The sequence below is a fragment of the Prionailurus viverrinus genome, chromosome D3, assembly GCF_022837055.1.
Source record: "Prionailurus viverrinus isolate Anna chromosome D3, UM_Priviv_1.0, whole genome shotgun sequence".
Taxonomy (NCBI): domain Eukaryota; kingdom Metazoa; phylum Chordata; class Mammalia; order Carnivora; family Felidae; genus Prionailurus; species Prionailurus viverrinus.
In genome coordinates, this window is record NC_062572.1 from 16,614,067 (window position 1) to 16,630,594 (window position 16,528).

Here is a 16,528-nt window from a genome sequence, read left to right on the forward strand (position 1 = left end):
CGGGAATTCCAATTCACTGAAGGAAATGACATGCCCGACACACTCTCTCTCCTGAATCTTCACATGGTAAGGTTAAGGTCACAGGTTGTACTGTGACCCCCATCTTATAAGAAAAGAAACAGTCTCAGAGAGGTTGAGCGTTTCCCTAAACATCACACAGCAGGAGAGTGAGGGCACCAGCATGCCACTCCACTTATCAGGGTGGAGCTCCAAACTCCTGGGAGCTTCCCCAGAGGGATCTGGGATGGAGGTGGAAGGGAGGCAGAGGGGCCCTGAATCCAGCCTGCGCTTGAATCCCAGCCCCACCGTTTCCTGGCTGTGTGAGCTTGAGCATAGGAGTGACCTCTCTGAGCATCAGATGGCACGAACTATAGCGAAGAAGAAATGTGCCAGCACGGCTGCCCTCCCGCCACACCACAGGGACTCACATCCAGGATGGGACCGTTGCAGTAGTAGCAGCGTGGAGAGAAGAGGTTGTGATAGTCCTTTTCACAGTAGGGCTGCCCATCCCGCTCAAAGAAGTTCCGGGATCCGATCTCCTCTTGGCAGTGGGTGCAGACAAAGTGCTCCGGGTGCCACGTCTTTCCCATGGCGGTCACAACCTGAGGAAGGAGGCAGAACACGGCTCCGGGCCCTGGCCTGCCACGGAGCACCCTCCCCTGAGGGGCAGAGGTCCAACCACCTGCGGCTCCCTCCCCTCTCCACCTCGACCTTCATCACCTGCCCAGCAATGGGCTTCTTGCAGGCCCCGCAGACCCCTTTGGCAACCGTGGCGACCCCCAGTTTGTTCAGGTCAGACTGCAGGCTCCCCAGCATACTATCCAGCTGGCTTCCAGGTTTTGGAGGCCCCCCAGGGGGAGAGCTGCTCCCTGTCTTCCCCTGGGCCATGAACTGTGGAGACAGGGAGAGAGGTGGTCAGGACTTCCAGGCTTGGGGACGACGTCTGCAGCACCGCGGCACTGGGGGAGTTTCTCCCTCCTGGACATTTGGGCTGATAGAAGCAAGCAGTGCCACCTCTTCCAGGGCCTCCAGAGCCCAGAGGGTGGGAATGGCATCCACAAGAGATCCTGGTGGTCACAGGGGTTCAAGGCACCCCACCGGCCTGACCAACATCCAGAAAATGGGCAAGCAGGACCCTAGGCCCCCAGCCTCAGCACTGACCCCTCCCTCGTCCTGCCCTTCGGGACTGCTCTGCCTGCCGTTCGGAGGCCAGCCGGCCGCCCATGCTTCTCCATCCGCAATCTGTTCCAGGCCCTGGATCTTGGGTAGGGGAGGAAACGAGGACAAGAAAATTGTTTTTAATTAAGGAAGAAAGAAAAAGAGATCTTGGAATTGGACCATTTCACAAAAGGGAATCTAAGAGAGATAAGAGATCCCGCCCCCACCCCCCAAATGTAAGTATCAAAAAAAGGAGGAAAAGTCTAGAGAAGGATGGCCCAGGCAGACGTGAAGAAGGGGAGAAAGGTGAGCCAGCTAAAGGCACAGACACAGGAAAGGAAGGTGACTGGGGCCAGGAGCAAAGAGGCCTTCCAGATACTGGTCTAGGGGCTGGAGGGAGAGAAGGCTTGCTTTCCCTTCTGGGAATGGCTTCCTCAGAGGAGGGTGGGGCAGGACCAAGGGACATCAGGAAGGAACAGGCAGAGAGAAGCCCCACCGGGGAGCAAGAGGACAGATGACATCAAAGGGCTGGGAGAGTGAACGGCAGATTAAGAGAGGGTCCCGGGTCAAAGCGAGGTCTACGGAAGGACTGTGGTACTGTCCTGACGTGTGCACAGGGGCGGGGATGGGGGAGTGTGCCACAGGGTATGTGTGTGTGTGGGGGGGGGGGGGGGGGCTGCAAGTGTGCAGGGGAAGGACAAGGCCCAGGCAGCAGGACGGGGACAGGGAGGCCTGCCTGCATCGGGGGGAAGAGCGGGTCCTCGTCGGTCTGGCAGCCCACGGACCTCCAAGTTTGGGGTACAGGAGGGGGAGGGGTGGGGCCCTTCACACCCTCCTCCTGCAGCCCTGCCACAGCACTCAAGTCCCCAGGGGAACCTCGGGCAAGAGCGGAGGGCCCCAGGGAGGAGGGGGCGGGCAGGCTGGGTGGGGGAGAAGGGCTGCTGGCTGAGGAGTCTTTACGCTGCTGGAGCAAAGGGACAGGAGGAGGAGAAGCCAGAACAGAGAAGGTTCTTCTCAGGGGAACGGGGGAGCCAGGAGGGAAGACGACCTGGGAAGAAGAAAGGAGGGAGAGAGGTGAAGCAGAGCAGAGGAGCAGGGTGCGGCGCCATCCCCAGGCTCCCCCTGGGCTTTCCCACCCTGGCACCAAGCATGAGGCCATGAGGCCATGAGGCCATGAGGCCAGCCTCACCAGGTCACAGGGTGCAGGACCCCCTTCCCCCCACCTCCCCGCACACCCCACATCTCCCCTCCAGCCATCCTGGGGAAGAATCGGGATGCCTACTGCCCTGACCCTGGCCCTGGCCCAGCCCCGGGCACCTCCTCACTACCTTCTCTACAAGCTGCCCCCCAGCCCGCCTCCCTCGAGGCTGCACAGTGATGATGACGCCCTCAGTCAGCCAGTCCTCAGCAGAGGCCCCCGCTGCCCCCGCTGCCTCCTCTGCCTCCGGCTGGATGCCGAGCCGACCCTGCAGCTCTGCGATGAGCCGCTCCTGGGATGGGGTCCTGCTCAGGGTGGCGGGGTCCAGCCGGCGGCGAGGGGAGGGCTCCCGGGACATGGGGTGCGCGTGGCCCGTCTCCCGGCTCCTCCTGATCACAGAGCGGATCTGAAGGGGGAGGGGGAAGCCGTCACAGTCCCACTCTGGGCTCAGCCGATGCTGCTCAGTCCACACTCAGGTGCCCCAGGGAAGAGGCAGGACAAAACTGCCAGAAAAGAGCCAAGCTGGGGTGAGGTGGAGGCAGGGGGCAGAGCAGACTCCCTCCACCCAGCGCTCACCTCCATGTCGGCAATGACCTTGGACAAGACACTTCACCTCCAGGGGCCTCAGCTTCTCTATCCTTGAAATGAGGTTAGAGTACTTTCTTGGCTGCCTTACAGGGTTATCACATTATTTGAAAGGATGTTAAGTGGACATTCTTGAAAAGGCATAAGGCTCTTTCTTTTTTTGATCTGAAGTAGAAAAACGTGATCTTTCTTCCAATAAATCTTTTAATTTTTTCCTTATGTATATTATAACCTGCTCGTTTATAGTGGTTTTGGCTTTTTTGTTTTTGCTTTACTTTGTTTTGGGAGAGGACATAAAATTTTAATCACGCAAGAAGCACATAAAAACAGTAACATTAGCCGTGGCTTATTGAGGACCACATGCTGTATTCTCAGCACTTCACAGGCATTATCTCATTTAATCCTCTTGACAACCTTGGGGGGAAATGGTCTATAATACCCTCATTTTCTCTCTCTCTCTTTTTTTTAAGTAGGCTCCACACACAACGTGGGGCCTGAACCCACGACCCCAAGATCAAGGGTCGCATGCTCTGATGAGCCAGGCAGGTACCCTACTATTACCCCCATTTTAAAGATGAAAAAACTGAGGCTGGTGGGGGGTTGCCCAAGGTCACACAGGGTAGCAAGTACTGGAAGCACAGTTTATATTCAGTACTATCTGGTTCCAAAGCCCATGCTTTTAACCATTTTGCACACATCACATCAGAAAGGAGGAGCCCACCTAAAGGAAAAAGCCTTAAACGAGCAAGAGGCGACTGTCACTAAGAGATCATTCCAGGGCCCAGAGAATTCCACTGCTAAATCCTGGTCATCAGGGTCACAGGCCACGCGATCTTCGGATTTGCTGCCCAAGCAGACATGCAGAGTGGGAGGCTACATGCGGTTAGGCAGGAGGGGCCCACACTTGGGCCGGCGGAGGACCATGCCTAGCAGCCGTGCGAGCTTGCGCCTGCCTGGCCCGAGGTGGAAATCCTCTCAGTGGTGCTGGGCGTGTCCATGACCACGGCAGGTGGAAGCTCCGACTGTTCCCTCCTGGCAGCAGCTTCAGTGACGCCCTCTGGCCACCTGGGGGTCTCAGGTCCCTGGGTTGGCCTGACCAGGCTTCCCTTCATGAGTGTCTGTCCACCTAACTGCTCCTTGCCAACTGGGGCCGGGCCGCTGCTTTCCAGCTCCCCTGGCTCTGGCTTTGCCCTCTGCTTCCGCTGTCCACATTCCTTGGTGAGACTCCAGGTATCTGGGAAGATGGCCTGACGGTCCACGGCCACGACAGCTGGCTCAGTTACTTCCTGGAAGCTGCATGTGGCTCCGTGGGGCGTCTCAGGCCTGAGCGCCTCCAAAGCCCATGGCTGCTCCCGAGTGGCAGCCACGGCCTCCTCTGGGTACAAAGGGTTGGCCAACAGCCCGTGGGGGGCTCCAGGCTCCTGGGGACCTATACACCCAGCTTGGCCGGGTAGCGTGTGGCAGGGGGGGCCCCCGGAAAGCTCACTTATAAGATTTGGTAGATCTTTCCAAACCCGAGTCTGGCTCTTTGCACCTAATGGCCCCAGAGACCCCTCCACAGAGGGAGACCCTGAGTTGGGAGTATCAGGCGTCACCCGGAGGCCAGCCAAATCAAGCCAGTTGGGAGCCACAGGAGGTAGAAGGCCCCGTCCATTATCAGTGTCCTCAGAGCAGAGGACCTCCTGGCTGGGACTGTGGCCTCCAGAGGAGGGTTTGGTAATGGATGGCAAGAATACAGAGGGCCCAGGAGGAGGAGGAGGAGGAGGAGAATGTATGAGGTGTGGGGATGGAGCTGGTTTGGGCAGCAGCTCTGGGGAGCTCAAGGCCACAGCAGAGGAGCTGGTCTGGAGGAGGAGAAAGACAAAAGACAGAAGGGAGAGGAGAGATAGACGGGAGAGGGGAGGGGAGGCGCTCACCGCAAGGGATGGGCTTGGGCTGAGGGCTCTGAGAGCAACCATCAACACTGACCTAGACTATGCCGAGGTGGCTATGAAGGTGAAGCATGAGGACTGGCCTGAGAAAAAGACCCCAGACCCCAAAAAGGTGTTCCTGGGCTCCACATCCTTGGCTCCCGTCAAAGCCATGCCTGTGGGACCACCCCAGTCAGAGTAGGTACAAGGGAGAAAACGCTATGGAGAAGTGGACCCCAGGAGACAGGTGGCCAAGGAGGTTAGCCCAAGCACCAATCGAGAAAGAGTCGGCCGCAGGCAGCTGCCCTGCTCTGCCAAACCTGGCCCAACGTGGCTGTCTCTCCCAGACAACCCTACCCTTCCTATGGCCCCCAAGACCTTGCTCTCAGGGCACAGCTAGAACCAGTGCGGCTTTTTGTAGGACACTACGACCCTGGCTGTCTCAGAAAGCAAAAGGAGCCTAAAGGGAAGGAGGGCAGGGCTCTCCAAGGCCAACACCAGAGTCCAACACCCTAAGAATCTGACAATGGCTACTCGCCACTTAGAACCGTGAAGGTCACAAGCCCAGATAGCTCCCATCCCCCACTGTGAATCCCCAGCTGGAGGGACTCTTGGAGGTACCCTCAGGGCCAAGAGCACTCAGACTGCTTGCTCCCCTTCTCAGATTCCCTGTATCATGCCCCAAAGGTCTCGGGCAGACCCACGTGGAAGGATGAAGTCAGCAACTGTTGGAGATCAGTCAATATCAATCCCCATGGAGGAACTGCATCTTCTAAATAAAACATCTTGGGCCTGGCAGGCCCAGGAAGCCCAGGATGGGAGGGGAAGGGAGGTCTCGTGCAGAACAAGCCCAGTAGCCTGACAGGTTAAGACAGAACCTATGGGGACTCAGAGGCTTGTGGAGGGTTGGGGAGAAGGATAGAGGGAGGCTGATGGCTGGAGGCCTATGGATTCAGGAGCCAGAGGCAGAAAGAAAAAGGACGTGTTGAGGACAGCTAGCCAGCGTGGGAGACGGGACTCCAGGGCAAATGACCTCTCAGGCACAGGATCCCAGTCCCACATGGCCCATCAGAGAATGCCCTCCCCCACTAAGAGCAACCATCAACACAGAGCCCTTTGTCCCAGCTTCCTGATCCCCTTGCCTGGGTGGCTGGGAGCTGGGAGCAACCCGGGAGGAAGGAATGTCCCTGCAAAGTACTTCTCTGCCTTCACAGGCTGTGAGGCAGCCCAGTCCCCATGAAGCCTGGCCGGACCCTCCCTCTCCCACATCCTGGCAAGGCCAGAGCATTTCCAGGTCCCCGGCTCAGGGCAAGGCACCCGGACGCTGAGGGACTGAGTTTTGGCTACTCACACTGAGGTACAGGAGGAGAAGAATGAGGGGGCAGGGCGGGGGAGAGGAGGGGTCTTGGGGCACCTTGAAATCCGACAGCGAGGCCATCAGCTCGTCCAGCTCCCTGGTGGCAGAGGATGCCGACATGCGTGTCTGCTGCTGGCTGGAGGTGGCTCTCTGAGGGCTGCTCACCTCGCCCTGGTTCACAGTGATGGCAGGGCTGCAGGGCAGGCATGGCATCAGCAAGGGCCCCGGGGTCAGCTCCACGTGCCCCCAGAGTGGCCCTCTCCTCTTCAGGGTACCAACATCTCTGCTCTCCCGGCGGGGTCCTCCCGCCCCTGACTCCACAGAAGCCCTCCAGCTCCCGATCTCTCCTGGGGGCCAGAGCGGAGGTGAGCGGCCGGCACAGGAGAAGGGAGGGCAGCTCAGGGGGCACCTTCCCCAGGAAGACACCTCTGGGCCTCCCAACCCGGCTTCAAGCTTTCCTGTTAAACAAGCCCAAATGGGATAAAGGACTTGTTCATCCCTTGCGTATCCCCCACGACACTGGATGTACATGTGAGATTGTTCCAGCAACACAGTAACAGCAAGAAGAGCTAACATTCAGTAAGCCCTTACCACGTGCATCATGTGTTATGAGCCAGAAACCATTCCAAACACTTGACACGTATTATTGGCTCTCATCCCATTGAGGTAGGTGATCTTATCACCATTGTCCTATATCCCTTCATCCCATTTTATAGACAGGAAAACTAAGGCTTGAGAGACGATGCTTAGTAAGGACAGAACCAATATGTGAACCCTTATAGTGTGGCTCCAAAGCCTGTGCAGACAGCCGCTAAGCTATGGGCGTCCTTGTCATGCACAATGTCATCTTTTCTGATAGGTGGTGGTTCACTGGAGGCAGGGAGGGTGTTCATGGGACTCCACTAACCCCCCAGCGCCAGGTACGGGGCCTGGCAAAAAAGAGGCACTCGCAGAGGGTATGGGTGACAACTCGGCTAAGTGGACAGACACCGGGGCATAGGCACTGGCTGGGTGAGACCTTCCCTGCTGGGACAGCCCGGTGATACTCACACTGGGCTGGGCACAGAGCTCTCCAGTTCATCCAAGAGACTCTCCACACTGGGTCGCACGTCCTCCAGACCACGGCCCCCATTCCGCTTGGGCTTCTCTTTGGTCAGGGGCCCAGCTTTGCCCCCCAATGGGCTGTTATTCTCTGGGATGCCACAGTGGGGGCTCAGAGCCCCAGGCAGTGGGGGGCTGGAGTTGGCCTCATCTTGGAAGAGTGAGAGAGAAAGGCTGGTCAGCCCTGACCCCTCTGGGGATCCAGAGGCCAGCAGGTGGATCTGGAGGGGGCAGGAGGGTGTACAGGGATTCAGTCCTACCTGCAGGGAAGCCTGGGGGGTTATGCTGCACAGCATTCAGTTCCAGCAGCAGGCGGTCAAGTTCAGAAAGGTTGCTGCCCAGGGAGGAGCTCATCACTGTGGGTGAAGGCTCGGCAGACTTCTGCTTGTTGGGGAAACTGAGAGGCAAAGGGGAGGTCACAGTGAGAGGCGTCCCACCCCCGTAGTTTTGGTGGCCTCCAAATTCTCAAGGAGAATAAGGCAGAAGGCGTACAAAGTCTCCCCCCCAGCAAGAGATTAGAGAGGGAGGAAGGGATGTGGTAAAAAGAGAGGAGGAAAAAGTCTTGCCTCAGTTCCTCAAAGACACAAGGTGCTGTGACAACCCAACCCTGCTGCTGCGTGGAGATGGCAATGCTGAGGCCACCGGGCCAGTCCAGAGGCATTAGGAGCTGGCCAGGAGCCTCAGGGCCTTCTGTGGGCTGTTGGAAGCAGGAGGGGAAGGAGACAGGCAGGCAGGTACCGGGGCAGTACCTGTAGACGTGCTCTTCCTCACCGGCGCGGGGACATGGAGGGCCGCCGCCGTCCTGGGGGACGGAAGCACTGGAAGTTTTGGCACTGGAGCCGTACACAGGTGACGGGGACTGAGGCTGCAGGGAAGAGAACGCTCAGAGCCTCCCCCAAGGGGAGGAGAAGGAAGAGCCCGAGTCACCCCCAGGAGGTTCCTGCTCACAGACAGTCTCACCAGGGAATTTCCACTCTGGCTGGGAGACAGGTGATTAACACTTGGTCACTTGCCCCCTCACGTGGCATCTGGGAGACCAGGATATTTCCTGGCCCCTCTCCCTCTCCCTCGACCCCATTCCTCCCCCGGTTCCCCAAACGCCTACAGTCCCGAAGCCTCTGTTCCCCGTCTTCCCAGCCACTGCCCCCACCTTACCTGCTGGTGGATGAATCGGGAGGCACTGGGCTGCCACTGGTCTAAGGGATCAAGGATCGTGCCATTGAGGGCCTCACTGGATGGGGGTGGAGGGACAGGGGGCGGCACGGCAATCTCCTGGTATGTGTGGTTTCCAGTTGGGTATGAGTAGGGGGTCTCCTCAGACAAGAACACGGGCCGTTTGGAGATGTGGGAGGTGGTGGACTCCAAGTCTGCCAGCAGGGCGTCTGTGGAGAGAACAGGCAGAGAGCCGGTAGGAACCAGGGATCCTGGACCGCACGGTCCAGCGGCAGTGCCTTTCCTGCTTGCTACACCCAAAAGTTAATGACTTCTGAGCACCTGCCCCACCCCTGGGAGAAATAACCAGCCTCAGGGCAGGAAACTGTCAGCCCAGACCAGTCTGGCTAAGAACCAGCTTCCAAAACTGACCTCTTCTCCCCAGCCCAGGACTGAAGGTGCCATGGAGGCTCCGTGGGCTGCCTTTGGGGCTCTCCTACCTCTGGCAGTCAGGCACCTGTGTTCCCTGCCGACAGGGCTGTGCAGCTGGCTGGCTGGAAGTCAGAAATGCCTGCCTGGCACTCTGACTTCACAGGGCAAGGCGGGGAGAATGGGCGGGAGGGGCCACACGTCACGGGGAGGGGCCCAGGCAGTGCCAGGTCCCACTTAAATTCCAGGAGCTTAGGCTTTCTCAGTGCCCCCCCCACCCCACCCCGACTAGAGCAGTCCCGGGGGTGTGGTACCTGCCTTTCTGGCTAGGTAGAAGTAAAACCCCAGGCTCCGAGCTCCTCCTGAGACTTCTGGGCAAGGCTCTGGGCTACTGGGGTGAGGTACGCGAGGAGGTGGGGGCTGGTCGAGGCTGGTGCAGTGTTCCCCACCCCCTCAGCCAAGCAGGGGGCAGGACTGCTCTGTAGGCTGTTTCTGCGGAAGCCTGGCAAGCAGCCTGGCCCCAGAGGCTCCAGGGCCCCACTACTCTGCTTTTAACAGCAGCAAGGGAGCCGAATCGAGTACAAGCTTCCATTACTCTGGCACCAGGCAGCCAACAGGGGGGCCCTGGATCTCCCCAGTCCCCAGACGAGGGAACAGCTGGAGGGGCAGGAGTAGGAACTGTGGGAAGCCCCCCAACTTCAATCCTCCCCTCCTGGGACCCTCAACAGCCCCACAGCCCAGAGAGCCTGGCCCCAACACCACACCCTCATTCCTACCATGTTCAGGGACTTGCTCACTCTCACTTCCCTGCCGACCTGCTGAGGGTCAGGAATGACGCTCAGTCCCTGTGGGCCTTAGGATATTACATATCAGAAAGCAATGGCTGTGCCTACTGCCATTTACTAGTAACAGGCACTGTGCTAGGCACTGTGTGTACATGGTCTGTTAATCCTAATCCTGGATAAACCTGGAATTCTGATCCTCCCTTTGCAGATGGGAAAAGGGGCTTCAAGAGGTGATGGGGCTTTCCCAGATAACAAAGCCAGTGACAGGACTGTCTGGCTCTTCAGAAGCCCCAAACCCCAAAAATCTGGCCTGCAAGAGTCTGCTGGGATCACGACATGATGCCACATTTAAACGGCACAATTTCCTGAATGTCAGCGCCCAGGATCAGAGAGCTACCAGTCTCATTCTTCCTAATGGCTCTGTCCCCAACCCTACCCCAGCTCAGCAGAGGGAAGCAAGGGGGGCCCACACCTTCCCCCAGGTGCCTGCCCGTCCTCCCACCCCCAAGGCTGGCCACACCTACCCCTGGCCCCTACCCAGCTGGTCAAAGGGGGAGCTTGTCACAAGGCCCAGGACCCTGGGGCCAGTAGCACAGCACAAGGGTCTCCTGACTTCCAAGGAAGTTCCCGCAGGCCCCTCCCACTCTGGATCCTCTAGGAGATGTCTGGCTTCCTGTCTCTACCAAATCAGAACTAGAGACAGTCAGTGTGCACCTAGGTAATGACAGAAAAGGACCCAGCGTCCAGGGCCAATCCCAGTGGCCTCTGCACAGCCGCACCTGCTGCCCTGGCTTCACGCAGCATCCCCATTTCTTCTGGGCCCAATCCAGCAGGGGCAACCCCCAGCTGGAAAACCCCAAAGGGCTCCCCAGAGCAGGCAACAAGTGCAATACCAGTGAGACTAAAAGGAGCAGCTGCCATGCTTGACCACCCACCACATGCCAGGAGCTTTACCTGTGTTCCTTCCCTTCCTCCTCACAGCAAAAACTAGCACGGAGGGAAAAGTGAGGTTCAGAGAGGTAGATAGAGTCACGTCCCCGTGCTGCTGAAGCTTGCTGCCATGACACAGCCAGGATCTGAACTTGGCTCTCCCAGGCTCCAAACACTCAGTAGAAGACAAATGGTTAACCCATTCCATCAGACCCTCTGAGTGAGGGCCTCCACTGCCCTCTGCCTCGAATACCCCATCCCGCCTAGTCATGAGCTGACTCTAAGTCTGGTTTATAATTTCACTTGTGTGTTTTAAGTTTATTTACTTATTTTGAGAAGCGGGGTGTGTGTGTGGGGGGGGAGAGAGAGAGAGAGAGAAACCAGTGGGGGAGGGGCAGAGAGAGAGAGGGAGAGAAGATCTGAAGCGGGCCCTGTACTGCCAGCAGCGAGACCAACGTGGCGCACTTAAACTCACAAACCAGGAGATCGGGACCTGGGCCGAAGTCGGACGCTTAACCCACTGAACCACCCAGGCACCCCTCACTTGGCTCTTTTGAACACTGATACATCTATTGGTCAAAAGGAGCAGCCCTAGGGGACAGAAACAAAAGATCCCAAGAGTTCAAGTCTCAGTTCCTCTATCTACTATCCACGACCAAACAGCAAATCCCTTCACTTCCTTGAGCCAGCCTCAGTTGCCTTGGCAAGCGTGATTCCTACCTCACAGCACTGGTGTAAGGTTTATATAAGCCAGCAGATGCTACGCTACATGGGAAGCTACAAACATCAGATCTTATTTGTCTTGTGACATTCTGAAAAACATCTTCCTCCAAGGAGATCAGGGTAGGATGCAAAGTACTGACTTCTCCTACATGTTCTATGGGTAGAATCTGGGCAAAACATGACAAGGGCAATCTGGAAGAGAAAAACAAAGTGATGAAGTAACATTCAAGTGAAACCTGTGTGGATGCCTGGGAGAGAGCACATCAAACTTGCGTCTATCTGAGTGAGAGAGAGAACACACGCGCAAGCCAGCAAGCCACAGGGCCTCTAGTGTAGCTTCCTTCTCTCTCTGCACCGTCTTTGCTCAGTGACTGCACAGGACTTGGCGTCACTGTCCCCCCACAGGCTCCCCCAAATGCGTCAAGAAAGGGAGCCAGGAATAGAGGAGGCAGCCAAGGAGGACTCTGGCCTCTACTTTGGATTCCTATGGGTGCAGAAGACTGCTATGTCCCCATGGCCTAGAAAATGGTTACAGGCCAAAGTCTCCTTGCAAAAGCTCGGCAAACTCCTCCCCTGCTGAGTAAACAGAGGCAGCAGGAAGAGGACTGATCAAGGGAGTCCACTTGCAAGCAGCACCACATGGGTGAGTCTCCCAGTTTTCAGCTACAGCTAGTGCCTGGTACTTAGCTCTAAACACCCGGGGGCCAGGCTCAGTGTCCTACTCAGATCCCCAAAAAGGGGTCAGAGAAAATGGTGCCCATTAGAACACTTTCCCCCCCTCCCAGTGTTTGTAGAATACGTTCCAGATACACAGAAGCAGGATCTGAAGCAATGGCGGCTCCCTCATCCAGGCTAAGGAAACCTTCAAACTTCCTCAGAATTTCTCCACTAACTTTCTGGCTCCAAGCCTGAGACCTCCAGAACAAGTCAGAGCCACTAGGAGCACCCAAGCCACTCTGCGGAAGGAGGCTCTCCCTGGGGCTTCCCGTTCCTTTTCTGGAAGAAACTGCCCTACATTCTGCAGGCTTTTTGCCTCTCTGGGCCAGCTGATGCATGTCCTGCATTTCCATCCAACGTGTGTGTCGGAGGAGGGTTCTCCTCTCTAGGTAGGTGAGGGAAGGGATGGCTGGCTCGGTGCAAAGACTTCCAACCCACTGGGGGCAAAGGACACCCAGCTATGCCCTGGCGAGGAAAGGGTGCGGTCCGTCCGCTGCTTCCCGCCAGAGGGCGCTACTGGCCCGTCAGCTTCCTGCCGCAGGCAGTAACCAAAGGTAAACTCGGCGCAACCACCAAATTTTCGAGCCGGGGAAGACCCGGGAGCCCCCGGTCAGGGGTTCCCTGGGGAAGCTTCAATCTCGAGAAAGCTCGGCTGAGCTGGAAGGAAGGAGCAGCTACGGGAGGAGCACGAGGAGGCCTGGGTGCCAAACCTCTCCCCCGTGCCTGGGGCACACCATTTGAAGGCGCGACCCAAGAGTGACGCAGCCCCGCGACGGCGCCGGAGACCCCCAGGGACGCACGCCCCTCCGCAGACGCAGCGCCAGCGGGCGCCCCGTCCCCACCCCGCGGCCGCGCCTGGGCCCAAGCAGCCGCTCAGATTAGAAGCGCCTTCGGGTCCAGAGGCCGCTCGGAGGCTGCTTGGGGACAGGCGGCCTGGGTGGCTCGCAGCACCGGGCCGGGCAGAAGCGAAGAGGCCCTTCCCGGCAGGCGGCAGGCGGGTCGAGTGGGGAGGGGGGTGGGGGGGGAAGCCTCGGGGTCTGCAGCCCCGAGGGGGTTAAGACGCAGGCGTACCGGCTGGCTGCCCAGGGAGGGAGAGGAGGATAGAGGGGCCGGTCTGCCCGCATTCCAAGATGCAAGCTGCAGCTGCGCCCCTCACATTCCCAAACCAGCCCGGGGACGCAGGCCAGGGGCAGCCCCGGCCCTCCTCATGCTCCCTGGACTGCAGCTCTGGGGACCCTGGCTGACCCACTGACACACGACACCGTATAATGAGTTAAAGAGAATCAATGAACCCCTCTTCAACCCCCACCCCCAATGAAGTATAAAAACAAGTGAGACTCCTTCACAAGCCTGGTTTCCTCCTACCCAAGCCCTGGCCACCTCTGAGTGTGTGATAAAGACTGTCAAGAGCAGAGCTACAGCTGGACAGATGCCAAGAGATAAAGGTCTATCCACCAGAATCCCTCAGTGTGGGGGTGGGGGGTAGGCGGTGTGGGTCAGGGAGGACCCACAACTGTTCTAGTCTCTCCTCCCGGGCTCCAAAGACACTGATGTTAGATCTTGCACAGGGGTACTCTGAGTCACACACTCTGCTCAATGGCCGAGATGCTCAGCTGGGCTGCTTAAAGGTTCTTGTGCCTCAGTTTCCTTGTCTGTCTGATGGGAATTCTACCATTTTACTCACAGGAGCAAGGATAACATGAGAAAATGGATACACAGTGCTTGCTTAGCACTGTCCCTGGAGTAGCACATACAGTACATTGCTAAACTTAGGGGAGCCGGCTCCCAGAGAGATGGTTAGCCCTGACGGGGCAAGAGAAAGCACCTCTCCTTCTTATCCCGTGCCTGAGGCAAAGGATGCTGCCATCCTGGGTGAGGGTTAGGGGCACCACTCTGTGGAAAACAAAGTCACCCTGCAGAAGCCTCCCCACCTCATCCCCACAGATGGGGCAGGTATATGTGGGGGCATCATCCCTTCCCAGAGCTCACAGGCTCCCCCTGCCAGACTGGCCCCAATGCTGGGCCCCTCGCCACTCCTCTATCGGCAGAGCTAGGCTGAACTAGAGGAGGTGGGGGTCCCCTGGCCACCTCAAAATGCCGTGTATTCTTGAGGCCTGGCCTAGGAGAGCCCCCAGTAAGAATTCAATCTTTTCAAGACTGCTCACCCACCTTCTTTCTGCAGGCCTTAACTCAGCTTTCGTCACCCTGGGCGAGGGCTGGCACAGTTTCCTTACGAGCTGACAAGCAGAAAGAAGGAGCAGCAGGCACCACCCTGAGAGCTCCGGCACAGGCAGCAAGAGGCTGCCATGGCACAAGGGCCTTCCCGACAGCCCAGGGCCAGCTGTGCATCCCTGCCATTTAACAGGAGATGAGGCTGGCTCAGCAAGCTCTTTTCCCACCGTCTATCCTGCTGGGTTCAGAACTCTGGGCCAGGAAGGTTGCAGCCCCCCTGCTGACCACCTGCTTGGGGCGGCTGGCCTCAAGTGTCGGAGGAGAAGCTGCCCAGCCTTCCGAAGGACGCCCAAGCTCAGAGATCCAAGCAGTGAGCAGGCTCGGCCCTTCCTAAAGAAGTTGCTATGTAAACAGCAGGAACAGCTCCTCAGGGATGGTCTCATCTCAGCCCCTTTGCTGAGACTCTTCCAGATTAGGAAGGAGAGTAGGACAAGAAGGCGGGTCCCCCTTCCCCCAGCCCTGAGCACATGAGCAGTTAGAGCAGAGGTAATCTAATCCACAGCGGGGTACTTTTACATGGTGAGTAACTCCCCAGGAATGGGGAGCTGGGTATATTTATCCTGATAACTGTCCTCCGAGGAAAGACAGATCTGTGACCAGTAAGGGCCGATCCACAATTAGGCTAGATCTGCTCTGCTCCCACTGGGCCCAGGGACCCAGGACCTGGACACTGACTAGGAGGTCAATTCTCCTGGAGAGGCCTTCCCTGCCAATTTGGGTTCTTGTCCACTGTCTCCTCTCCAAGAATTAAGCTCTGGAAGCAGGGGCCTGGGCTATCTTGTTTGATGCCTATCCCCAGCAGGCAGAATGAGAGAGCCTATGAGGAGAAGGAAAATGGGGAGCAGAGAAAATGACCAGTGAGTAGGAGCCAGGACACAAGGATTCCAGGCCCAGGGTGCCAGTCAGCAGGTCAGACCACCCACATGGGTCATCTTCTCTGTCTATAAAATGGGCAGAACCCAATCTGTCCCCATTCCTGGGAACAAGCTCTAGGGAGGAGATGATATAGCTTCAGGTAAGACTTATATAGCACCTTTGAGCTCTTTGGAGTTTGTCTGAATCCAAGGTATTGCTATTATCTGAATCCCAGACAGGAACTGCTCTCCCTAAGGAGATGGATGAGAAACAATCAATACTGTAGTGATATTTAAATATTTAATAGCCGTGCCTGGAGGTTATGAAGACTTAGCCACCATTCTCCTTAGCTGACTCATGCCTCACTCAACAGGAACTGCCATTTTACTCTCCCAGCCCTAACGGAAGTGTGGGCTGGGGGTGACACACAGGAAACCAGGGGAGAAGGCCGAAGTCCTCCAATCTGCTGCGGGGAAAGTTGGGAGGTGGCCCTCTGCAGAAGGAATTTCTTCCCTGGGCTTCCCACATGCCAGAGGAGGGTGGTTTCCTGTCTGCTGAGGAGCCCTTCCTTGAAGAGGCTGAGACAACGTGAGTGTGCCTTGCTGGCTGGGTCACCTTTACTGGGTGCCTGGCTTGCGCCCAAGGTCACAGAACACAGAGTAATCCGAGACTCAAGAGAATAAAGGCAGAAAGGCAATTCCAGAGGTCACCCTGAGCTCCAAGCAAAAGCCCAACGGCCCCATCTGCACCAGGCACCCACACAGGGCCCCCCTGGTCAGGCCCCTGGCTGCTACTGAGGCTTCCCCACGCAGTAGCAAATGGGAGGAGGCGCCCAGATTTACCCTGCACACCTCCCTGTGGGCACAGGGGCAGGTCCAGGCTGGCCAGACCCGCAGTCTCTTTTCTATTGTAAGTAACTCATCCCTCTGTCCAGGATCAGTAGGCCCCGCCCTCCTCCAGAGGTCCCGGAACCACCGTGGATGCGTTTCATTGGCCAGATTTCCTGCACCTCTTTGGGTCATCCTGAGACTGCACTTTTTAAGGTCAAGCTACGGCCCAACTCCAGGCCCATCCCACAGTTCCTTCAACACGGATTTACATACAAAAAGAGGCTCAAACCCGGGAGGCTCAGGTGCTGGAAATTTTCTCAGCTATTCCACACCCACTCCAATCCACTCCTGCAATCAGGCTCTTCCAGGGAAGTCGGTCTGTTTCGGTCTGTTTCTGTTGCAGGGCTGTTGCAGGACTGTTGCAGGGCGGGGCTGCTCCATGGGCCTCTCAGCCCCGCTAATCACCAACAGAGGTTAGGAGGGGCTCAGAAGTGAGTCATCTGCCCTACAGAGACCCGAACAGAAAGTTCAAAAGTTTGCCTGTTCCGAGGATGCGCTGTAGTCTT

General features: G+C 57.5%; 1 protein-coding gene across 4 annotated transcripts in view; it reads right to left on the bottom strand.

The window, feature by feature from the left end:
* The window catches only part of PXN (paxillin), a 57,420-nt gene that overhangs the window by 13,134 nt on the left and 27,758 nt on the right, over positions 1-16,528 (bottom strand). For 2 of the 4 annotated variants that reach the window (XR_007145928.1, XM_047828456.1), the window contains exons 2-9: positions 8,465-8,691; positions 8,059-8,174; positions 7,570-7,706; positions 7,259-7,460; positions 6,266-6,401; positions 1,162-1,260; positions 721-891; positions 429-602 (exon numbers count right to left, since the gene is read on the bottom strand). Coding sequence is in view for 3 of the 4 variants with exons in the window: in XM_047828456.1 (XP_047684412.1) it covers positions 429-602; positions 721-891; positions 1,162-1,260; positions 6,266-6,401; positions 7,259-7,460; positions 7,570-7,706; positions 8,059-8,174; positions 8,465-8,691 (1,262 nt within the window). In the remaining variant the exon portion in view is untranslated. Of the gene's footprint in view, positions 1-428; positions 603-720; positions 892-1,161; positions 1,261-1,894; positions 2,207-2,486; positions 2,763-3,894; positions 4,786-6,265; positions 6,402-7,258; positions 7,461-7,569; positions 7,707-8,058; positions 8,175-8,464; positions 8,692-16,528 lie in introns of all 4 variants that reach the window. The other 2 variants (XM_047828459.1, XM_047828457.1) reach the window with 2 other exon arrangements.